Below are 26,121 nucleotides of genomic sequence, written 5' to 3'. Positions count from 1 at the left end.
GTGTTAAATAGTTTAACGATATTTAAAAGGTATCTTAAAGCTTCTTTAAATTTGTTTTTAATAATGTTTCTAATAAAAAAAATTTTTGATGATGACAAATGACGAATGATTTTTTGTGTTAAATCGAAATTTTACTGCTTAACATCACGAAAAAATTGTTCAAAATTCCAGGTTTTTTTCAAAATTTCTCAAATTCCAGTTTTTTTATCATAAATTCTCAAATTCCAGGTTTTTCTATTATTCCAGGTTAAAAATAAAAAGTTTGACTAATGTCACAAATCAAGTATTTCAAATCATAATAACTTTTTACATTTTTGCAAAAAAAAACTGTATTTAACTAAAATTTGTATTGATGTAAATGTTTACAAAAAAACAACAAAAAAAATTATTAAAAAACGTACAAATATTTTATTCAGGTACAAAAAGCACAAAAACAAAAAAGGCAAGTAAAACAAAACAAAAAATTAAACTTATTTAACTTATAAATGTTCTTCATATAAATCATTTTTAAGCAGCTTTAAGCTAATCTCACAATTTTTAAATTAAATATTTTATTTGTTTTTTATAAACTTTATATTTAGTGACGAAAAATCCCAGCAACTTTTTGAAAACCAAAAACAAAAACTAATGCACAATTTAATCCAGTTAGTTCAGAAAAATCAATATTAAATTAAATAAACTAAAGTGAGGCCAGTTTGTTAATTACTTTAATACAACTTAATAGAAAAAATAAATCCTTTAAATTTTATATTCAACATTTTTAGTTTTAAGCTTTAATTTAAAAAATATTTTTAACATCACAATATGTATCTATGACCTCACAAAACTCTTTTATTACGTCATAACATGTCACTTATTTCAACTGTGACTGATTTCTGTCTTTGTAGCGACATCGTCCTGCAAACTTTTGGTTTCTCAACTTTTTCTGCAAAAAAGCAAAACGTAAATTCAAGATAAAACGGAACATTTTAAAGTTTAGATCAGACTTCTAGTTATTAAATTTTCTGTCAAATTATGTTTTGAATTGTTTACTTAAAACATTTAGCTGCATTCTCGATTAAATGTAATTTTCTTCGACATTTAAACGAAAAATAAGTGAAAAATTATAACTGAAAAATAATTAATAATCCATTTACTGAATTTATTTACTATTATATTTACTAATTCTTAAAAGGTTCTTTTATCAAATTTTACCAGGGAAATTCAAGAATAAAAAGCTGTTTTTTCTAGGATATTTTCAACTTTTTAAAGCTAGTTAAAACTATTTTGCAGCTAAAAATAAATTTTAGGAAACTATAAATAAAAAATTGACCTCTCTAGTATAACAAACACATAATTTTTATTCTTATAGAACGCTTTGATATTTCTTGCAACATATAATTATGGCAATGGTAATCTTGTTATAAAATTTAAATTTAGAAATGATGCAACAATTTTGAAAAGCATTTCATAAATTATCTTTAGGTCCTACATATCTAAATCAAATAAAAAGTTTATAAATAAATGCTCTTTTATTGTATTTTTAATTTATTTTATAATTTACACAGAAAGTTTTAATAACTAATGATAAACTATAACGTGATATAGAAATGTTGTTTAACTAAATATAAGTTTGTTTAAAATCTTTAAATGTTTGACTTTAAACAATTATTAGTTTTAAAAATCATAAAATTAGCTCTGAGTCAATACTGTATTATAAAAGGCTTTAAAAAAATTTAAATTTTATTAGAAAACTATTTAAATGTATACAACAGTTAATTTGAACAACTTTCAAAAAACTGGAAAAATAATTCAATTTCATGAATTTATACAAGACACACAATAAAGGAATACAAATATCTAAAGAACACTTAAAGTTTTTGATTTTTTTTAAAATAAACTAACGTTCATTAATATTACGCATTTTAATTGGCTGATCGAGTTTGGTGAGTTTCCGGTAGAGAGACTGAAGATACGTGAAGACACACTTGGGATCCGGTCGGTTACCCATATACACCATGTCTTCTACATCTAATAGAGGACATATATCTGCTTCCTTCCTATAACAAAATATTTGATTAGTGTGAGTTTATTATCAGTTTTATCGTAAAACACTGTGCCAATGGTTATAAATGTAAAAATATCCAAAGAAGTTTGTTAAATAGAGGAGAGATTTGAAACTAATATCATCATTATTTACAGTTGATTAGGTATAATTTTTTGAGTTAACTTTTTTATGACTTATTTGAGATGAACAGATAACTATATACAAAAGTAGCTCTGGGTTTGATTATAATTAAACAATATTGTGTTATACAAAGTTTTCATGTTTAAATAAAACAAATAGTAAAGTCATTTTTGTAAAACGTTATTTGAAAAAGTTTAAAAGTATTAATGTTTAACTTTTGAAAAAGTAAATAAGTAATAATTCAATTTAAGCAAAGTTCAAAAAATTTGTAAATTAGGGATTATAGAAAGATAAAAGTAAAAAATAAGCTTTCAATTTATGTGGTAAGATTTAAAATAACTACAAAAATGTTAAACTTGTTATTTAATAAAACTATACTTTTAATCTTAGCAGAAAATAATTAGTGCTTAAGTAAAGTGATATAAACAGTTTAAAACTTAATTATAATTTATTGTTGAAAGCTTTAAAGTTATTTAAAATAGAGTTTAGGAGCATTTATGTACTAAAACTTAGTTAATATTAGAAAATTTGTAATAACTAATGTATTGACATTATTAAAACTTTATATTTACTAAAGGTTTGTACCGAAAATAATTTTAAAATCCCTAGTAACTTTATCAAGCTAAATTAAATTCGACTTAATACATTATTAATACATGTTAATCATATAAAGGTTGAATATAAGTTCTTACAAATTCATTTAATACATATTTTTAATTAGTAAGATATACTGCAAAACTTTTAGTCAACTAAAAATCACAAAAAATAATTTATATATATTATAAAGTTAAGTATAACCTATAGTTTGCAAGATAAAAAATCATCTTTCTTTTAATATATAATGTTAGTTTAATTTTAATATATTTAATGTAAGTTACAAATGAACTTGTTTTTTATAAATATTATAAATATGTAAGCTGTTTCGATATATGTTAGTTGACTTATAAAGAAAGAAAAATTAAACCTATTAGTCTAAAAAATAAATTGATTTATTTTAGTTTGTATATTATTAGAAAGAGTATTTCATACTTTTTAGTTAAATTATTTAGTAGTGAATTAAAAAATATCAAATAAAGCACTGATAAAAAGCAAGCAACAAATTAAAATATATTTCAATTAAAACATGCACAATTACTTACTTTATTTAAAAATTATCATAATTTAAAATTAAACAAATTAATTCTCACTTTTTGAAGTCTTTCAGTCTTTTTTGCCTCTTTAAAAACCAAATAAAAGAAAGAAAAAAGAATATACATAGAAAAGAGTGCAAAAAACATTGAAAATAGTTCAATTTAAAGAAAAAAATAGGTTTTGAACCGTAAAGCTTAACTTATTTGTATCTTACATATATAATATTTACATAAAAATACAAGTTAAAATACATTTGGGACTTTATCAATAACAAAGCATAATGTTTTTACTTTTAAACAGTATCTAAAGCTTGGAATTTATTTTAAAACATAATTTTTGGAATATTTTCAAATTTATAAATGTTTTGAATGTTTAAAAACTTTATAGATCAAAATTTTTGGTCTATATAGAAAATAATGCAAACATAATTGACCTAGTAGGCAAGATAATACACTGGTGTAAAAATATTTAAATAGAGCATGCCACGAAAAAAAACTTATAATGTTTATATAAAATTTAATAATTATCATTTTTATTTAAATGTTTTTGGGTCGTTTTAAAAAATTTTTTTAACAAAGGATAACTACTTGATGGAAAATAAACATTTATTTTTATTTATAGTTTTTGTAATTGTATTTTTCAATTTCAAGATAGTATAGCTAAGAAATTTCTCTAAAAGATTTAAAGTTTCCGTTTGGTAAAAATGTTTTCCTTACAAGTTGTAAATCTCTAGGAAAAAAAAACGTATACCCACTCACTGTAGACCAATTTTATAAAATTTAAGTCTGAAAATTCGAATTTGGAGCTGAAAACAAAATAAAATTTATAAATGACTGTTAATGCGGCATGCTATATAAGAAAAGTAAAAAAAAAGAAAGAAAAAAAGTTTTATTTGGTTTTTACGAGTCCTAGCTCGTTGAGTGCCTTGTAGTACTCAGCCAGGTAAGTGTACACGCATTTCCAATCTGGCTGTGACGTCATAATCATATCGTCTACGTCGAGCAGTCGGCACAAATTTGCTTCCCTCCTTCAAATTTCCACCAAATTACAAATTATGTTGGTGATATAAATTATAATTTTTTTGATTAGAATTAAAATTATTTTAAGTTAAAAATATTAGTGGTGAACATGTAAAATTACTAACTGATTTATCTTGTTTTCTTAAACTCTCAAAATTAAAAACTAAACAATTAAAAAACTTAAAAAAAACACTTTTGAAATTTATAAAAATTCACCAATTTGATTACATTTGTAAAATTAAAACATTTAAACTATAATCGTTTTTGGAGTTTAAAACTAGTTTATTACATTCCTTAATAAGTAATTAAGTATAGATTTAGAAAAATTATTTTTTTTACTAGTCTAACTTTATTTGTTTTACCAAATTACATGTAATAATTAAAACAATTACTTTTTTCAGTCTGTGCTTTTAATTTAAATAGTAAAAAAGTGTTTTATATTAGAAATATTAGTATAGTAATAAATTTATTTATAAAAATGTTTAAAGTTGTTAGATATAACTACAATAAGTATAAACTGTTAAAAAATTAGTCAAAGTTTAGATATTTTGTTCACATTAATATTACTAAACAAAAAATTAAGTTAGGACATATTTAAACGTTAATATTGTCAAAGAATACCAGAAAAAATGTTAATAAAAAGATGATTTGAAAATTGTTAAAACCACGAAAGTTATAAATATTTGATATTTAGTATTGTTACTTGTGAAAAAGAAATCTTATTATAAGTGATGAAGTTTAAATTATAATTTTTAAACTTTTATGTTCCAAGTTTCAATGACGTGAAAAAACACATAAAATTGTGATAAAAAGCAGTGATAAAACATATTGTAAAACTAGGTAATAAATTTTTTGTACTATGTAAAATTATCAGTATTTTACGAGATTATCTTGGAGTTTTTTATTTTCCTTTGAGGTTTATCATTTAATTAAAAATTTGATTGTTTATCACCTTTGATCAAATTTAAGCAAAATTTGACACCTTTCAAAATTAAATTTCATATCGCTTTCAAACTAAAATAATAAACATTTATACTGGTTGTGTTTTATTTGATTAAACTAGAAAAACATTTAAATTTAAACAAATATTTAAAATATGAAAATTCTTATTTACGACTATAGTTTTTTGTTAAATTTAAAAGTTGTTTATATGACATCTAGTTCAACTAACCCTTAAATTAAATTGTTTCAGAGTTGTTGAAAACAACTTTTAAATAATTATTTAACAATTACGCCCATTATTTACAAACTTTCGCATCATAAAAATAAACTTCCCCTTAAGTAAAAAAAATCTCCTCAACAATTTGAAGTATAAAACAAAATTTCCCCTATATAGAAACTAACTCAGCAGTACTGAAGGCAAGCTCGAAGTTGTGAGCTCTGTTTTCGGCCGATAATTTGCTGAAATCGAACGACTGCGGGAAGTATGAGTGGACCAGCGCACAGAAGGCCAGTCCGTCCGCCCATGATGACGAGTAGTTGTGGACATCTACCCCCTGAAAATAATTGATTTGCTTAATAGGCAGATCTTGATGCAGTTTTTCATCAAGCTTTCATAATACATAAAAAAAGTGTTAAAAAAAAGCTCCTAAAAGTACAAATGTTTATTCGGCACACGTTCAAAACTCACCCGCGATCAAAATCCACCCAGTCAAATCGAGAACCGCTTACCGATCGAAGGTAGTATTAGTGTAAGTGTTAGGGGTAACAGTGTTAGTCAAAAGAAAAAAATATATAAAATTAATTAATAAAAATAATAAAAATTAGGTGAATTTTGAACGTGGGTGGATTTTGATAGTATACCAGTTTTATCGAACATTTTAAAGACTAAACGCTAATATCATAAATGAAAACCATGTTGTAGTTGGTATGTAAATATAAATATTTTAATTAATTGTAATTTATTCATGATCAAAAGATGCTCTCTATACTAATTATTGCAGTTTCATAACTTTTGTTAAAATTTTTAGTAAGTTTTATATATATTCCTTGAAACAATGGTACAGGTATTTTAAAATGTTTTCAATCAATTGAATTTTTTAAATAGCTCAACCTTGGTCAAAAGTTTTTTTGACAGCAAAAAATTTAATCATAACACTTTTTTAATGCATCTACTTCCTGTGAACACATGATATTTGTTAAAAAAACATTTCAATGAGTTATTTCCTGCACTTTAGTTTAAAAACATTTCAACTAAACAAACAAAATAAAATATTTTACTGTAACCTTTCCAACATGAACTAATTTAAAAGGACTTTGTAAAATCAAAACTTGGTATTTAAAAAAATAAAAACTGAAACTATTGTTTTTTTTTGTTTTTACAAAACTTCTTAGTAGAATAATGAAACATTTTAGTTTTGAATTTAATTATTTTTTTATAAAAATAAGAAAGAAGTCCAAAAATATATTTTTCAAACATTTTACCTATCTACAGACTGGCAATTAGTTTTTTAGAAATTTCTTTCAGGTTTTTAAAAATAGACATTTTTGGTCTATTTTTAGTTCAAAATAAAGTTTAATCTAAAAAACTGTCCCAAATAGTATTAAAGCATTTAAAAGATATTGTAAAGCTCTTTTGAATGTTAAAAAAAACTTTTTTAATGATAACCAAAATTTCTATCTATAGGATAGATTTTATGTGTCAAATCGATGTAACAGTTTACATGTAACAGTTGTTTATAATTCCTGATTTTTTAGTGGTTTTTGTACAAAATTCCAGGTTTTTTTCAAAATTTCTCAAACTCAGGTTTTTCCAGGGTTCCAGGTTTAGTGGCCACCCTATATCTATTCAGGTTTTAAATTTATAATTTTAATATTTTTAATCTTTTAATTATTTAAACTTTAACGGCATGACCGACAAAAAATAATAACATTTAGTGTTAATAAAATATTAGTACAAAAGTCAACTATATTTAAATATTTAACGCCTACTGTAACATATATACACTTTAATTATTAATTATGAAATAATAATAAATTCTGTTTTGAAGAATCTATTATTTTGTAAATAAATTATTAAAATTTAAAGACATCAATTTTAAAAAAGTAATTATAGTCATAAATTTTTATACTAACTTGTCAACTTAAGATTAATTATATATTAATGATAATTTTTTGTACTTTATGTAAGTAAAAGATAGTTGTATACATCATAGAATTTATACATGAATAACAAATAGTATTTACTTATTTTACAATCTTTTTATGACTGAAGATTTTACATTAAGATATTGAAAACATGAATGTTAACTAATAACGTAATTAGTTTTTAATAAAAATAAAAAAGTTTATATTTAACTTTCCATTTGATATCAAAATTTTTTGAAGAATTTTTTTTTGTTTTTTAGTAGAGTTTAAAAAATATTTTTGAAAGTACCTATAAAAAGACTTTATTTTTATTTTTAAATATTACTGTGAGATTAAGAATTAAACTAAGTTTATTGAAATATTCAAAGATAGTAAAACGTTTAATCAAAATTATGTGAGGTTCACATCTAAACATTATGTTTAACATTGTAAATTTTTTTTTTATATAAAAACAAAGTGTTAAGAAAGTTTATTTATTTTTAACTACTTTTAGCAATTTTTCAGTAGAATAATTTCATAGGTATACTGAAAAGACAAATATTTGCATTGCAATTAAAATAAGCAAACAACTTTAATATACTCAACACTAAGCTATTTAGAAAATATTGTTTTAAATACTACACTACTTATATAAACAAGGTTTTCACTAGATTACTTAAAATAATAAAATTTTTCATATTACAACACTTGATTTTATAAGATGTTTTATTACTATGCTACTTATACACAAGATGTTTTATTACTATGCTACTTAAACTGTGGTTTATCTACTCAAGTCAGATTAAAACTGTTTTGAATGACATTTAACAATTAGTTTGATATTTATTAGGGGCTTTAATTTGGTTTGTTTGGTTTACAACATTATATTGAAACTTAGAAATCTTTTTACTATGATACATAAAAAATATTTTGGTAATAAATACCTAATACTATAAAATACTTTGTTTTAATTACTGAAAAAAGAGAATTTGTATCAATTAAACTGATCACTTAGTTTTGAAAATTTTAAATGTTAGTTTTTTATGCTAATATTAACTAACTAGAAGTTTTATATACTTTTTATCTAAATAGTGTATACAAAATGTTTGTTAAATAAATTATATATAGTTTTCTTTCAAGAGCCCTGTTATTCTGTCTAATATTAAGATATATAATTATTTTTTTTGTTAAACAAACATAATAACAAGAAGTTTTAACAGTTGACTATTTAAAAATATTCATTCTAAAAATACAATATTAAATTAAACTAACAGGATATTTAGAAGTTTTTACTGTTGTCCATCTTCATAAAATATATTTAAAAAATACAATATTTAATTAAACTAACGGGATATTTAGAAGTTTTAACAGTTGCCCATCTTAAAAGTCTCTGCTTTACATTGTTAGCTCCTTGCACAATAGCTGATGGTGCTCGCGACAATTTTCCTCTGTAAGTATTTACTTGTTTAGATATTTAATCTCTGAATTTTTGACAATACTTCTCTTTAAACTACATAAACTTAATGAAGTATTAATTTTTCTAAAAAGATAAATCCTGTACAAAACACACAGAACTATTTAGTTATTATATCACTAACAATTTTTGTTTAACTTTTTGGACATTTGTTGTATTTAATTATTGTACATAACGTTTTTTTGTAGATAGTCAAAACATTTTTAACGAGAAAAAAAATTTAAATGGTGGTAATTGCATTTAATTTTTTAAACTACAAAAACAAATTCAAACCAATTAAGTTATTTTTTTATTTAATTTTTTAACAGACTTTAGACTTTCTATTTATTTTTGAATAAAAACTTAAAAAAAAACAGTTTTTTTTGGCAAAAACAACAACATTGACTTAATTTTAAGTTAAACATAAATTTATTCACTTTAAACCTTCGTTATTATACTAAAGGTCAAAAATAAAAAAACATTAAAATAATGGGTTACATGTGGTTTTTGTGGTTAGGTAATGTTTTTTAAAGTTCACAAGATTATAATAGGATGTTACGATTTATCTCAAACATTAAATTTGATACAATTTTACTTAAGCATTAGTATGTAAATCTTCATATTGTGCTATAAGTCTAATACAATTTTTTTATTTCAAACTTTTTAAATTGAACTCTTTATATTTTTTAAGAATTAAATCTAAACAGTTTAATTTTGCACTTATTATGATAGTTTTAATTTTCATTCCAAATAAGTATTAAAAAGCCAAGTAAATAATTTATGGCTATCTAATAAACTTCTACTTAATTGAGTGTATGAAATAAGTTACTGATTAAAATAATATTAACAAAAATAACTACATAATAATTTTAAAAAATATAGCCTTAAATAAACGTATCATCTATATAAAAATATGAAAATTCAAAACTATTAGTACTAGTTTTGTTTTTTAACAGTTGAAAATGTTAAATACTTATAATAATAAAAATTTACTTAATTTTACTGAAGTCTAAAGTTAAAAAAAACAAACCTGTTAGTATTATTGTTATTTTTTTCAACAGTGGACTCGAGTTTAGCGACAAATTTATTTCTGACGTCTCTGTGTTGCTGTGACGTAACTACATGGTTGCTAGGTAACGTGTTGTTACGTATCAGTTGCTTTCTCCTGTTCTGTGACGTAACATCGTCCTCACGATCAAATATTGAACCAATCTGATGGAAATTACTTGATTACTTTAAATTGAAAGAAAGTTATACAAGTTTCAAAACTCATTAAGAATCAAAAAACTAAAGAATCGGAAAATTTTAAGTCTGACAAAACAAATACATCAGTTTAGATAAGTTGTTTAACTATTAAAAATAAGTTTAATTTTAGATGTTATTATATTTTGTACATCTGATATTTGTCATCATGCATCTGCAAATATTTGTTTTCGGATTTACAAAAACCTTTAAAATGAATAAAAATTTACCAATAACCATTAAGTTGTAAAAAAAAAAGTTGCATTGAAATAACTAATAATCGGATATCCATGATCAAAATGTCATATAAGTATTGAGTGTTAAAATTTTGTGTAGAACTATTTTTAATTAACTTTAAATTTCTAAAATGACTATAAAAATATCTTACAGCTTAGACAGTTGTTTATTAACCTATCCTAAAGTTAAAAAACATTCATTTCCTAATAAATGTTCTAAGTCTTAAAAAACTTTTGAAAAACAGATATAAGAATGACAATAAAAGGCTCTACATAAGATATTTAGTAAATTAATCTTAATATATACACAACTGTTCCAGTTACTATACAAATTTCCCAAAGGAGTTTAATATAAATTTCTTACATATAATTGTGTAACGGTCAGTTATAATAAAATACCAGGGTTAAATATAGTTCATTGAAATCTTTTAACAGATACTTTGAACTGGTAAACTTTTGAATAAAATTCCTAGTTTTTAAAATTCATTGAAAATTATTTCTGTAGTTGAAAAACTATTTTTTTTGTATACTTTACTATAAGAAAAAAGTTATGATTTTAGTAAAACAGTAACGAATATATAGAAGTTTTAATTCTTAATAATTCAAATTGATCTCTGAGTTAAAATACTTCTTCACAATTAACAAGTACTTTAAAAATGTTTAGTTTTTAATGTTTTGTTATAGCAAAATTTTACTTCTGTAATATATTTAGTTAAAAAATTTAACTCTATAACAAAAATCCAGTTTTTCAAGTTAATATTTGTTATAATGTTACTTTATAACTCCAAAATTTTATTCATTACTTTTTGTATTGCTTTATTGTTAGTGCCTATTTATAATTATTTTTTCTTTTTTAAATTGTAAAGTACACAAATTAATAATATTTTTCTCTTTAGGCTTGTTTATAATTAAATTTCAAACTTTTGTAGGTATTTTAAACAATTTCCTACTATTCTTGATTGTTTGGTTACTAAATTTATATTTTCTTACTATTTTAGATTGTTTGGTAATAAAATTAAAAATTCTTACCTTTTTAGGTTGTTTGGTGGTCATATTTCTTCTGGTATTATAAGGAGATGAAGTAGCTGATTTTGACTGATAAGTTTTTTCTGTAACAATTATTATAAGGTTTAAATAATTTAAGTTTGTTTTTCACTCATTAAAAAAAATAACTTTAAGATACTTAAAGGCTATATATGTACTACTTTAGCTGTGAATTTAATTATGGCCTTAAAAATTTTAATTTTGAGTAAAATAAGTTTTCTTGTAAAATCTTGTGAGCTAATTCTTGAAATTGATTAATTTGTCCATTTAAAACTACTTTGTAAACAAAAAAATTCAATTATAGTTTAAATAATTTTACTATTTACTTTTTTCTAGCTACCATAAAAATTTTTAAAGTATTTTATAACAACCAAACTATTTATTTAAAACAAGCTAGTCAACTAATTATTAGGTACACTAAACAAAGTAATTACTTTTAAACATAAATGTGTAGATTAAAAAAAAATGACAAAAAAAAAACTGCAATAAAAATTACATAAACTTGTAAATAAACACATAAAACTATACATTAAATTAAAAAAAAACAAATTTATATATATTTTTTCTCTAATTTGTAAGTTGAAAAAAGATAAATAAATGGTTTATAATAACTAAAAATTAATGTCTTAAAAATAATAATTATTCTTTTTATTCTTTTAAACATAGTTTATATTCCTAAAGTTTTCATCAATGATCTTGCCATCTAAATGTTCCTTTAATTAAAAAAAAAAAATCATCTCTTTAGTCTATTGTTTAACATGTACACTGTTTAAAGTATAGGTGTTTGTGATATATATTTTTATAGCACAAATTCCCAAAATAAAAATGACTAACACTTACTGTCTACAAAGTATCTCTCAAATTAATGTCTTGTTTATTTTTTACCTGAAGCTTTGAAGTACTAAAACCAGGTATAATCTTTTCTAGTAACTTAAGACTTTATTTTATACAATTTTATGTACTTTTTACAGAATTAAGTAACTATAGGTCACTAGACCTAAGTTTATTTAAATATTATTTTTTAATTACATCATGGTTATTGCAGCTACAAAATTTGTATTGCAGTAGCTTTTTTAACTTTTAATTAAAGATTTGTTCTAAAAACAAAAACGGTTTCTTTTAACAATTTTCTTAATATTCAAAATAAATAAAACAAATTATAAATATAGAGTATTTTGTTTGATAACATTATAAGTTAAAGTTCTTCAAATTAGGTTAAACTTAATTAAATTTTTTTTCTCTTATCATTTTTTACTTGTCATTTCCAAGATGACAAATTACAATCATAAATCATGACATAAAATTTCAAAATTATTTACTAAATTATAAAAACTTGAAAGAATAGTTCTTCTAAAAATAAATGATGACTAATTTTTTTATTTTTTACAGAACTTTGAATTTTGATAAAAAATTGTAAGTTGTTAAAAGGACCAAAAGATTATTTCAAAATATTGGCTTTTAGAAACCTAGTTTAAATTAAAACAAATGTTTCATTAATTAAAATAAAGTTACCCACAACTAATAAACATTTCTAAAAAGCAAATTAAAAAATCAAACCTATTTGAAGTTTTTCGGTTCTTGTCACTGCAGACTTCGGTTTTGTGTTTCTGAAATTGAAAATAAAATAAACAAAAAAAATAATTGATTTTATGGTAGGGTATAAACAAAATTTTGTAAACAAATTGTGAAAAGATCAAAGGCTCTTTTGTTTATGTAATAAATGAAAATATAAAACTTTACAGACATTTGTTTATAAAAAAAATAATTGTTTATGAAATAAAATTTTATTTGTCTTAGTATAAAACGTTTTATGTTTCTATATAAAGTAAAGTTATTAAGTTTTGTTTATTTTTTGTGTTGTATATAAATATTAAAAAAAAAAATCTTACCGTATACCGATATAATAATCTTATAGAAAAAACTTAAATTATGTGTAATTAAATATCTATTTTATATTTAATTTATTATTTGCTAAATTTAGCCTAAAAATAAACAAAAATTTTTTTGGTCAATTTAAAAAAGAAAGTGTAACGCTTTATTAATTTTGATATCTTCTATGCAAGGTTGTCATACTGATTAAATTTTCATGAGAATATAAAATATAGTAACACAAAACATTGATTGTATTAAAGGTCTTTTTAACAGTCGGTTCATAGTTACGCTATTAATTAATTTGGAAAAAAAATGACACTGAAAATTTGAACAATAAGTGTTTTGATATACCATGAAATCTGAAAATTAATAGGAAAATATATTTAAAACTAACAATTCATAAATGAACAGTGTATGTAAAAAATTATAAGTTGTAGTTATTTTGCCGATGGAAATAAATTCAATTAAGATTAATTTACTTTAAAAAGCCTAAAGTAAATTACTTTTAACGTTATATAATACTTAAAACTATAACAAAGTATTTTTATAGTTATAAAATGTTAAAAGGTATTCTAAAAATAAAAATTTTGTGTTTTAAATTTACGCAATGCTAAATTAGTTTTTAAAAAGAAAAATGTAAAAAAATCTACCTGGATTTAATTCCATATTTTTCTTTTATACTTTCAGTTGTTGGTTTAGGAGTTTTGGTTGTCGGTGTATCAGTTCCTGTTAAAAAACAAATTAAATCAAAACCTAATTATGTGTATCCATTTGTACATTTACTTAAATTAAATGTACTATTATGTGAATTTATTTAAATGGATTAATAAATATAATTGTAATTCTTCATACCAGTTTTAAGTACAATTGTTGTAGCTAACCTACAACCAAATATATATTAATTTTGTTTTATATACTCGTTTTTTATTTTTTTAGAAATTGTACTTTAATGTAGGTATTTAACATTAAGCTTTTAATAAACAAGTTAAAAAATACTAAAGAAAGTTCTTGTTTAAAATCATACAGTTACTTATTGAAATTGTAATTTATAATCTCATATACACTTGTAATATTATTTGAACCTAATAGAAGTTGGAGCCAATTCACTAATTACATTGAGATTTAAATTGATTAGCTTGTATTAGTATACCAGACTGGTTTACTATAAATAATAAATTTACCTTTAATTAATGTAGTATATACTAATCTGGGCTTTAAGTTGTTTTATAAATAAACAACATGTATGTTTGAAACTAAAACATTGAATAAAAGTTTTAATGTATATTTAAATGTAATAAATTTATGGTAGCAGACGTATTACAACTAAATTGATTTGTCAGTATTTTTAAAAGTTTAAAAAAGAACAAATTGTTTGTTTATTTGTTGTTGTAACATGTATTATCGTATAATTTTTTAACTAAAATTTACACATTAACTTTCAATTACTAATAAGATATAAGTATAACAAACCATTTTTTTGCGCTTTTAATTTTCTAACTCTTGATCTAATCGCTTTTCTATCTTCATAAGTATTGTTTGAATCGAAAACCTAAAATTATTGTATGATTAAAAGTCTGAAAACATACATAATATAAAAGGAAGTTCTATTGAAAGTTTAAATCTTTAAGTTTTAAGAAAACAAAAAGCCATAAAACTATTTAACATTACATTATTTATATACTAACCCTTTCTGTAAGAAATTCAATATCAAAATAATCGTCTAATCTGTCCAATGAAAAGTTGTCTTTGCTTGGTTCGGCTTTTTCTTTTTCCTAAGTAAAAAAAGTTAATAAAATCGTTGAAAGGTTATAATTTATTTGGAATTTAACGCCTCACTTTATGTTATCTTTGATAATATGTAATTTTTGGTAAGAGTAAAACTGAAATTAAATTGAAATAAAGTAGCAGAAAATTGGGTTTTATTTTTTCTACTTTTACTAAAAACTAAACATAATTTTATTGCAAATAAAATATAGATTTAGCTTAAATATTGTTACTTTATTGAAGTGATTAAAACTTAAATAATTTGGCTAAAAACACAATATATTAGGTATTAATTTTCAAATGCTTCAAAAACCCAGTGTAAAGTTTATTTAAAGCAAGAAAATATATTTTTAAAATCATGCATTTGCGGTTTTTCTCTAATTAAGCTAATTCAAATGTTCACCCACAAAAATAACTGAAGAATTATTTGTGGTTTGACGACATAATTACAGTTTGAATTAGGAAACTGTGTATTTAGTTTTGTGGAAGTTATTACCTATGTGGGTGGTTTTATAAGAATTTTGTTTCTACAAAGGTATTAATTATTTATTAACATTTAATTTTTTTTTGTTGCCCTAAAAAAAAGAAACATATTTTTGAAGTACTACAAATTTAAACTAAAAGACCTGAATTAATTAAAAATAAAAATATTTTTGGCTAACAACTTAATTAGTTACAAAACCAGGTATAAAGTTGAACAGAACAAATATTATTTAAACCAATAGCTTCTTTAACACACACCATTTCTTTTAATTAACCATTTAAACTATTACGTAACTAACCAATAAAACTATTACGTAATAAACTAGTCAATAACCATTTGTTCTAAAGGTAAGTTTAATTTAATTTAATTCAAAGGTGAATATCATTAACAAAATATCAATTTAGTTTTTATGAGACAATTAAATTCCACAAGTAAGTAAATGTCAAGTTTATCATTAAAGTATTTTATGTAATTTTCATTTTTTTTGAAGTCTTAATTGTTTTTAAATAGCCTAATCGAGATAAAATTTTTTTGTTTCAGTTTTAGTTTGACTGAATCTTTAATTTCAATTTTTTTTAGTAATTTAAACAAAAAATGATGACCAATAAAGGATCTGAAAAATTATGTTTTGTTTTACTTGTTTAGAAAACTAATAAAATGTACTATGATATTTGGTTTAACAAAAATTTACTATATTTCTATAGAAAAAATTACTCAACTTTACTTATGTATAAAATTTCAAATGTATATTACAAGTAGCGAAAGTTGAAATGAAATGTTTATTTTGCACTAGAAATTCCACTTAAAATACCAAGTACATCACAATATACTTACTGTGTTTAATGTATTTTTAGTTCTAGTGCAAAATATTGTTTTTAAATATAAGCTAGGTAACTTTGATACTTTGAAACATTTTTGTATCGGTAAAAACCAAAATACATTGTTTTGTGCAGTAAAAACTTAAAAAATATCTTAAAATAGATATAATGAATTAACTTACCATGCTAAAACAAATTAAATCATTGTAAACATTTATTTTTTTTTTATTTACTGTAATCTAAACACTATAAGTTAATGTAAAAACTAAATAAGAACTAACTTCATTTTCTGTTTCAACTGTTGTTTCTGTGACTTTAACTTCTTCAGCTTTTTTTTCATCTTTTGATTTAACCTCTTCATTTTTATTTTCTTCATTTTTTGATTTAACTTCTTCATTTTTACTTTCATCAACTTCTACTTTATCTTCTTCTTCAACTTTTGTTTCAGAGACTTTTTCATCAGAGTCTGGGATTTCTACAGTTTCAACTAAAGTTTTGTTTTCTATGTTTTCTGATTCAGTATGTTTTTCATCTGAATTTTGATCTTTAGATTCTTCGCATTCAGATTCAGGAACGATCTTTTTACCTGAAACTTCGGAAACTTTTTCAGGTTTTTCAGGAGTAATTTCTGTAGATTCATTTTTCGTATCAACTTCTTTCGAAACGTTTTCATTATATTCTTCCTTTTCAATATCTACTTCTTTAACTTCTTTGTTTGAATTTTCATCAACTTTTTCTTCTACAACTTTTTCAGTACTTGCAATTTCTTCATTAATATCTTCTTCGACAATTGGTGTTTTTTCTACTTTTGGTTTTTCTTCAACAATTGGTTTTTCTTCAACAACAGGTGATTGTTTAATTAAAATTTTATCTTCAGCTATTGGTGAATTTTCTTTAACAATTGATGCTTTTTCTTCAACTAATGGTGATTTTTTTTCAACTAATGGTGATTTTTCTTCAATTACTGGTGATTCATCATTAAAAATAACTTCGTCTTCTGTTGTTGTAGTCGTTGATTCTAAACCTAAAAGTATAATAAAGTTTTAACTTTTGAGCGAAACTGAAAACTAAAAATAAAGTGTTAAGTATTTACGTTAATATAAAAGTATAATTAAAATATTAACAACATGAAAAAAAATTCTTTGGTTGATATATTACTGTAATTATAAACTTAATAAAAAATAAAAATAAAAAGTCGTGTATAAACTCTTATTCAAATTTTTTCGTATACATACTACATTTTTTGTATGCTTAACATGTTTTTTGTTTATGAACTTAAATCACACTTAAACAGTAGCATTAGTAAAACAGATACTTAAATGATGTAAAAAAAACAAACACAAAAGAAAACAGTAGAATACTTTCATACAAAAATGTTGCACTTATTAGGATAAAAACACGAAAATAATTCAACTTTTGATGAAATTATTTCCATTTTTGTGGTTTTGTTAAGCTCTTTGAATGCAATAAACTAGCAGATAAACATTCCAAACTATATTAGAAACCTGATAAATTCCAAACTAAACATTTTAAATGCTAATAATATCTGCTTTAAGCGTGAATAGATAAATTATATGTACCCGCTAATAACTGGTTTATCTTAATTTGTATCTAAATCTCCTTAAAACACAGTAAAGCTTTTGAATGTTTCATGAAATTAAAATTGCCAGACGGTATTGTTTCTACACTTGAGTTTGTTACATGGAACTTTACAACAAGTTAAATTTTAACTTGAATACAAAAACTTTTGTGTTCAAGTTTATGTGTTCTTTAAACTTTTGTTAGTTTTTGAGTTTAAATTTAAGCTTAGTAAAATGTTTATTGGATGAAATTAAAACTGTTTCTTAAGGTAAGTTTAAAAATTTCTTTTAATTTACTACATGTACTTAGTGAAATGATTATTGTTAAGTTTATACTTTTTAGATAGGGAAGAAGAGTTTATTAAAAAAAAATTCTTAATAGGTACTGATTTAGTTCTTACTCGAATTATTTATTAAATAAGTAGTTTACAAGGTAAGAAATTGAAATTAAAATAAATCTAAGCATAGAAATGTATTTAAAAAAAAAATTAGATTTCAGTTTAACTGAACTACAACTCCAGAAAAAATTGCTTAATGATAAATCGATTTTAAAATTTGATTTTATAAATACAGCTTTAATACTTTAAGAAATTAAGAAAATCTTGTTATCAGTGATTAAACAAACAACAAAATAGAGAATAAAAGCAAATAGTGGTCAAATAAATATTTTTAATACATTTTCTAACAAAAACGAAATTCACCTTTTGTAATTTTTAAGTTTTTGGTACAATTCCATCTTTTTTTAACTTTATAATAAATTTAAAATAAAACAATAACCAAACGAACATTTTCTTCTGCCGGATCGGTCGCTGAAAGCCACGCCCGTTCTTATTACGTCACAATCATTAGACACGTCATCATTCCCCTTTGTCACGTCATCTTCCAACTTTTGTGACGCAACGGAAGCCGGAGAAGGAAGCGAGGATTGTGACGTGAGAGAGGAGTGGCGATCTTTTTGTACTGTGACGTCACAGCTTTTCATCTTCTCCTCCAAATATTTGTTCCTCCGCCTGATGCGCCTCCTCAGGTTCCTAGTCACCTGTGAAAAAATTAAAAAAATAGTTTGAAACAAAATTGTATAAAGTTTTTAGATTTAAAAAATTTAAAGAATTTTCAGTGAATTATTTTAAAAACCATTGGATACCTGAAAAGTTTATTAAATAATTAGTATTTATTTGCGGCAGATAGTTAATAATTACTTAAAACATTTATGATAAACTATATCAATTTGGTAGGAGTCAAAAATGCACGAAGGGACTCTTTTTCACGGGTTGAATTTTAATTTTTACTATCACTGTTACCCTTAACCCTTACCCTCGGTCAGTAACTTATTATTTATTTTTTGTGCAAAAATGACCCTCCGTGCATATTTGACATATTCCAATCTTATCTTTAAAACAAATCTTTACATTAAAACAAAATTTTAAAACAAACCTGCACGTCGGAATCTTCAGTTGTGTGGGACTCCCCAGAGACGGAGGGGGTTTTCTGGGTTTCCCCGCAATTTGAGGGGGATTTTTGCGTGGCAGCCTGAGGGTTCTCGTTGGTTGCCACGGGCAACAGGGGGCTCTGGGGGGTTTGTGGGCTGGTTGCCAGGCAAACTCTTGGGTTTTGTAAATTGAGTTCCACGGGTTTCGCGGCTGTTGTGAATAAAAAATAGTCAAGTATAAAAAAATTGTAATTAAAATAAAAGTAAGTACACAATTAACTAAATGAAAGAACTTATAAACAAAGTTAAAGAAAATAATTACTATAGGATAACAGAGTAGCCTGTATAAAGATAAATTATCAAAAAGTTAAAAAAAAAAACTGTAAAATACTTTATAAACAAGTATATAAAGAAAAAAAATAATAATTATTAAAGAAAAAATGATGTTTTTTTTTAAGAATTTTTATGCAAAAAACAGTGTTTAAAAATTAGTGTAAAAAATGCATGTTTGAATTCAAGTATGTTTTAAAACTACGTAACCAATATTATAGGAATAATGAACTTGGATAAACTAAATTTGATAAAAAATGTTGATAATTTGATTGATAGCGTTAAACTAGCATTTAATTACAGACAACAAAAGAAAATGCTAACAAATGTAAAATTTCAAAATAAATCTAGTCATTTAAAAAAGTTATACATGTTTAATTTATAGTAAGTTTAACTGATGAAAACTTATCAAATTTTTTTTGAAGATTTTTTAAATTGATCAGTTTGAGTTTAAATTTCTTAGTAAGAGTTATTATCAAGACAAAAAGTTAAAAATATAAAACTGATTTTATATTGACAAACAAATATAAAACAAACGTGAGACTTTTGAGAACATGTCAACAAAACTTGCAGGTTTTGATTCGGATTTATTTTCATTATTCTCTGCTGCTATTGGGCTCTGTTTATTAAAATAATGTTTTATTTATTTATTAGTTTTTCTTAAAAAAGGTTAGTTACCAGAAAATTTAATAACTTTTTACTTTAACTTTCTTATAAAAAAACTGTTTATTTTATTTGATTGGCTTATACCTCGATCAGAGTAATAAAAAAGATTCAAGTAAAACTTTTAAATTAGATATAAAATACTTTTTTATAAAAGTTTCTTTGTATTAACTTAATTAGTCTGCTAGAAAAACTAAACGAGAAACTTATGACGACTTAAATTTAAAGATGATTTATTTCGTTGTTATGATTGATTTAAAAAAATGTTTGTGTTTAACATCTTGCAACAAGATTTAGTGTATAAACTTGTTATAATCAAAACAATTAATAAAAAATATTTAACGAATTAAACTTGATAAACCAGACAATTTAATTAAAGTTGTTTCCGGATGTTATGTAATTAATCAAAATTATTTTAGGCTAAATAAATAAGAATTAAGGTCAAGTTAAAATGTTTAGATTTTACGAGTAAAAATTAACTTATGCATTTGTTAATACTTTTGATGTGCTAGCTGAAACTACGTTTTATTTTGCAAAAACAAGGAAGGATAAATAAACTATTTACAAATATGTTGTATTATGTTTAATTAATATAAATATCATTTTAATTTAATATATTTTTTTTGTTGAAAACTTAAAGTAAATATCTTAGCGAAAAAAAAAGTTTTTAATCTTTTTTAATTAGTCTAATTTAGAAAAATTTTATAAATAATATTATTTATTTTAATACAAATAAACTACAGAAACAAACATTTTCTTTAGAGCTACTTTCTAGAGGTCCTTCCGTGAAAGATTTCATTCTGATTCTCTCTATTTCTCCGTTTTGTAAAACTTTTTTTGGTGTTGATGGACTCTATAATAATGTTAATTCAAAGTACTTTAAAATACTAACATTTTAATTATTTTAATTTTATGGTTCAAAAATTCAAAAGTTTTAAAACACTACGTACTTTTTACTCTAAAATTAAAAGTAGTTAATCTTAAAATTTAAGAAAAAAAAAGACTTAATATTTTACATAAGAGTTCTAATTTGATGTATTCTAATCCTTGTAGCTATGAAAGACTTAAGTTATATTAACTTAAAAATACCATTTAAAAAGTTATTAGTGGTTTGTTAACATAACTTTTAAACCAAACGTTAAAGTAAAAATTTACGCTTAATTCAAAATACTTGAAGCACTTAATAAATAAATTGCTTCAATTTAACAGGAGTACATCTTGTAAAAATTACGTTGGTATAAATAATTTTTTATCAAATCGTTTAAAAAATAATTCCAAGAAAATGTTGAAAGTTTATAAGTTCACTTTTACATTCAGTTTTCTTTGTCAAGATTATCATAATATAGCACTTTTATTATGATAATACTTTATTATTTTTTGTAAATATTATCATAATGTAGCACTTTTATTATGATAACACTTTATTATTTTTACCAACTAATTTACAGTTTTTTAACAGCAGATGTATTAACTTAATTTTTGTTTAATAACATACAAGTAACAATTATCAATTAAAAGTGTGCCAATGTTCCTTAAAAAAAAGATTATACAAAATTAATCTCTTATAAAGTATTAAATATGATTAAATCGAAATTTTTTTAAAATAAATCATCTAATTAAATTTATAAATAAAATGTTGTACAATTGATAAAAGCAACTTCTAACGTTTTCCTTGGAGCTGGAAGCGAGATCACGTGAGTCGTCACGCTCGACTGACTTTTCACGCTTCATTGACTTCTCCTCAACCTCCTTGACGACCTCCTTCTGTTTGTGGAGTCTCCTCCTCGACCTAGCTTCAGCGGTCTTCGGTCGCTCCTTGTTGTTGGATCCCGCGTCCTGAAGTCTCTTCATCCGAGATGAGAGTCCCTCCGCGGATCGCAAGCACCTGGAAATACGTCTGGTGTGTACAAAAATATAAAAGTTAATATTTGATTGTAAGAAGTGATAAAAGTTAATAATTAAATACTAAAGTATAACGGTTAATAATTGATATCAATTATCTTTTTCTGAATTTTAAATGTTTTATTTGGAAATTTTTTGAGGTCAAAACAAGATCAATGTTATAATATGAACACGCAAAAATATTTTTTGGGAAAACTTATTTATCCTGGTTAGCAAATTGTTAGTTTTATCTACACTTTGCTAATTAAACAATATAAATACACAATACTACTTACTAGATACTTTTTGTTTTTTAAATAACCTACCTTTGTGCAAATATAAAACTAATAATATAACAAACACAAAATTAGAAGAAAAACTTTATTTAGAAAACTAAAAAATCTTTAGTTTTAAACATGGCAGTAGATAAGAATCTAACTTTTTAATTTTATACACATAAAACTTTTAAAGTTATCAGAAAATAAGTTTCCAAAGTTACAGTATTGTTATGAATAATATAATTCATCATGGAAATATGATATGTAATTGCAGCAGTTAAAAGTTATTTTAGGAAGCTACAATTTGATGGTACATGTTTATAAACTTTAGCGTGACTCGTTTTATTTATAAAAATATAGTTTACTATTAAATTTGTTTTTCAACGTTTTATTTAAATAAATTTTCACAAGCTTAATATTATAATGTTGGAAATTTAATACTTTTAAACTGAAAAAGTATTTGAATAATAAAGGATCAATCTGTAAAAACACTATCGAGTATAATAAGTAATAATAAGTAAAAAAATTGTATCTAGTTTTAGAGACATGATACAAACTTAATAAACAGCAATGTTTCTATAACAAAAATTTTTGTTGTAATAATAACATATAACAGTTAATCGTAATATATTTCTAATGTTTGGAAATTAAAGGTTAAGTTTAAAGTATTAGTACAATTTATTAGAGTGATTTAAACGTTAATCAAATAAATAAGTACATTTTAAGCAGTTTATTTATTAAACTAACACTTTAACTTCTATAAAATTTTTAGAAAATAACTTAAATTTCTAACCTTTTTTCATATTCTTTATTTGTGGCATCCTTATTTTCTTTTTTGCTCTCAGTGGCCTGAATCCTGGATTTGACAGATCCGAGGTTTTTACCGAACCTCGAGCTCATTTCTTCTTCACTTAAGTCTTCTTCCGGACTTTTTACTTCTTCAGTTGAATTCAAGCTGGATCCTTCGAACTTGGGCTCGTAGGAGTAAGTTGGTTTCTTCTCGGAATAACTCCTCACTAAAGGTTTGCTCAAAGGTTCTTTTAGTGAAGGATCAACGAAAGAAAGAGGTCTCTGCAACGGGGGAGTCTTGCTTATTCTGGAAGACAGAAGCCTGTTAATGTTTGACAGAGATCTCAACTTGCTCTCTGCTGCGAAGTCTGTCGCAACTTTCTTTTGCTTGTACACGAATACCGACCCTGGCTGCTCGATTTCTTGCTTTTCTCGGATCGGGGACTTTTCCGGAGTGGTCTTCTTTTTGAGGAAGTCTGAAGGCCTGCGGAATAGTTTTGTAGTAGGGGATTTTTGCTTGTTTAGCTTTGTGTTGTCGGCTACTACGTAAGTTGAGGAAGGGAAATTTAGTTTCCTACTCTCAAAGTTATCTGCAAAAATAAAAAAATATGTGAAAAAAAACAGTTTTAGAGATAATATTAATCAAACAGTAAATAAATAAAAAATATATTATGAGTATTGTCTTTTAAAAAATAAAAACAATAGTACTAAAAATACAGAACATATAACTTTTGATCAAGACACTAATTACATAAGCCAGTGCTTCTGAAATGGGGTTCCGCGAAGCCTTTCGAAATTTAAAAGAGAACATTTATTTAATTAAACATTTTATGTAAAATTAAAATTAGGGGTTCCGCGGAAAAGTTGAACTTTGGAAAAGGGTTCCGCCACTACAAAAAGGTTCAGAAGCACTGACATAAGCTATTTAATATCTAAAATATAATTCAAACTTTGTTCTAAGAAACAAAAACTTTAGTATGATTAAAATTTGAACTAAAAAAAAAAACTGCAGTTAACAAAAACTAAATAATAAAAACATAAGCAACACTTGAAGAGTTTAAACATTCAAACTGATATGTAAACATTGAACTTATATTTATATATCTTCAAAGTACTACCGTGACCGTTTTAAAATAATTTATTTATAATAAACGTTTCTAATTTAAGCGCGTCATATGTTTATAATAAAATATACAAAAATATATCAACTCTGAAATTGAAACTTAAATAAACATTCATGACGTTTGGAAGTTTTTAGAGTTTTTTATATACATTTAATGATGTATTATATAAAAAATTTCAAGGTATTGTGCTTTGTTTATTCTTTGGGCTGGTTGTTAGAATTTATTGCTACTTAATCAAACTTTGGTGTTTATTGTTAGCAATGTAAATAAATTGGTTTCTTTGATAAAGTATTTACTACTTTATTATCAAATATTAGGGTACTTGAAACAAATAAACACTCCTAAAGATCACCTGTTTTACTTTTAAATCTTTCATTACTTTGACCTAGAACTTTACACTAATAAATAATAAATAAAGAAGGTAAAATTTGTAAAAGCCAGGTAACTCCTGAAGTAAAAATGTTTTTTTTAATGTAACCAAAACAAGTATAAAAAATTTGTGACTTGTTTTTATTACACTTCAAAAAAAAAAAACTTATTACACAGTGTATAAATTTTTCATACAAAAGTACATAAGTTAAAAGAATACAATAAGTAAAGAAATATACATAACATAAACTATGATTTATCATTGTAGGTATGTAAATTTTTAAAATAAACCACAGCTTAAGTAGTAAAAACGCCAGAATGACATATAATAAATTAAAAAAAATTATACAACTCAACATAACAAACAAGTTTCAAGCTTTTTACTTAAATAAAAAAGAAAACATTTTATTTCAGTCATTTTAAAACAACTTTTAAAAATTTGATCAAATTTAAAAACATGTATATACAACACACAAAACAGTAAGACAACTTTGAGTTTTAATACATGACAAAACTTTAAAAAGTTCACCAAGTAAACTTATCTATAAAAAAAATTTCAACTCAAATTCATAACCATGTAAGTCTACTTCAATACAGAAAACAAAGATAAACGCAGCTAATACACAAAATAAAAGCAAAGATAAATTTGTAAACCCAGCTAATCCCACCAGAATAAATGTTTACATTTGAAGTTATCACGAAATCGTACTTACAAAGATTAAAATGTTATTACAACGTGAACATTTCTATTCATGTTTTTGCAAAATTGTTTTGATAAGAATGCAGTCTGATCAAAGCAATTTAGTGATCTCTAAAACAAACAGCTTTTTAAAAGGAACACCTACTAAGTTTAAACCTGAATTGTTTTTGAAAACTTAATGCAAGTATTATTATAGCTTCAAACAACTTTTATTAGTTTTTTTTTGTTAACTTGTCTACAAAAACAAATGACTTAACAGATACAATGCTAGCTTAAAAATAATTTTAAGTTTTTATTTTAAAGTGAATACATTAAACTGGCAATTATATTGAATTAAAGTAAATTTAAAACAGTTGCTAAACTACAAAAAAAAATTCACAGGAATATAAGGAACTTTTTAAATATAATTTTTTTAATAAAAAACCATAGTGCTCTGTTATAAAAAAAACATTTTAGCTTCAAATTTGAATTATTAAACTTTCAGGTAACAATATATTCTAATACAAACTTAATACTAAATCAACTTAACTTTTCTAATTGTTTACAATATCATATAACTTTAACGTCAATTTAAATTTATTCAAACTAAGAAATCAAACTAAAACTACTTTTGCAAGTTCAAAACAGATTATACTAAAGTTTTCCATAATAAATGAGTATTATACTTTTTTCTCAAAACAAA

General features: G+C 23.3%; 1 protein-coding gene across 4 annotated transcripts in view; it reads right to left on the bottom strand.

Annotated features, from left to right (window-relative positions):
• Window positions 1-419: 419 nt before the first annotated feature.
• The window catches only part of LOC145837206 (uncharacterized), a 51,979-nt gene continuing 26,277 nt past the window's right edge, over window positions 420-26,121 (bottom strand). For 3 of the 4 annotated variants that reach the window (XM_082944978.1, XM_082944980.1, XM_082944979.1), the window contains 17 exons: window positions 23,251-23,836; window positions 21,964-22,183; window positions 21,050-21,151; window positions 20,173-20,254; window positions 19,311-19,516; window positions 18,663-18,915; window positions 16,578-17,320; window positions 14,916-15,002; window positions 14,701-14,779; window positions 13,881-13,956; window positions 12,916-12,965; window positions 11,344-11,423; window positions 9,867-10,048; window positions 8,732-8,831; window positions 5,662-5,813; window positions 1,885-2,039; window positions 420-925 (listed from right to left, as the gene is read on the bottom strand). In XM_082944978.1, the coding sequence (XP_082801104.1) occupies window positions 840-925; window positions 1,885-2,039; window positions 5,662-5,813; window positions 8,732-8,831; window positions 9,867-10,048; window positions 11,344-11,423; window positions 12,916-12,965; window positions 13,881-13,956; window positions 14,701-14,779; window positions 14,916-15,002; window positions 16,578-17,320; window positions 18,663-18,915; window positions 19,311-19,516; window positions 20,173-20,254; window positions 21,050-21,151; window positions 21,964-22,183; window positions 23,251-23,836 (3,239 nt within the window). In that variant the 3' untranslated portion in view covers window positions 420-839. Of the gene's footprint in view, window positions 926-1,884; window positions 2,040-3,354; window positions 4,326-5,661; window positions 5,814-8,731; window positions 8,832-9,866; window positions 10,049-11,343; window positions 11,424-12,915; window positions 12,966-13,880; window positions 13,957-14,700; window positions 14,780-14,915; window positions 15,003-16,577; window positions 17,321-18,662; window positions 18,916-19,310; window positions 19,517-20,172; window positions 20,255-21,049; window positions 21,152-21,963; window positions 22,184-23,250; window positions 23,837-26,121 lie in introns of those variants that run through there. The other variant, XR_014369930.1, reaches the window with a different exon arrangement.

This window comes from Thalia democratica, chromosome 5, assembly GCF_965202585.1.
Source record: "Thalia democratica chromosome 5, ktThaDemo2.hap1.1, whole genome shotgun sequence".
NCBI classification, from domain to species: domain Eukaryota; kingdom Metazoa; phylum Chordata; class Thaliacea; order Salpida; family Salpidae; genus Thalia; species Thalia democratica.
The sequence above is the reverse complement of the archived record's forward strand: the minus strand, read 5'-3'. Positions and strand labels throughout refer to the sequence as shown.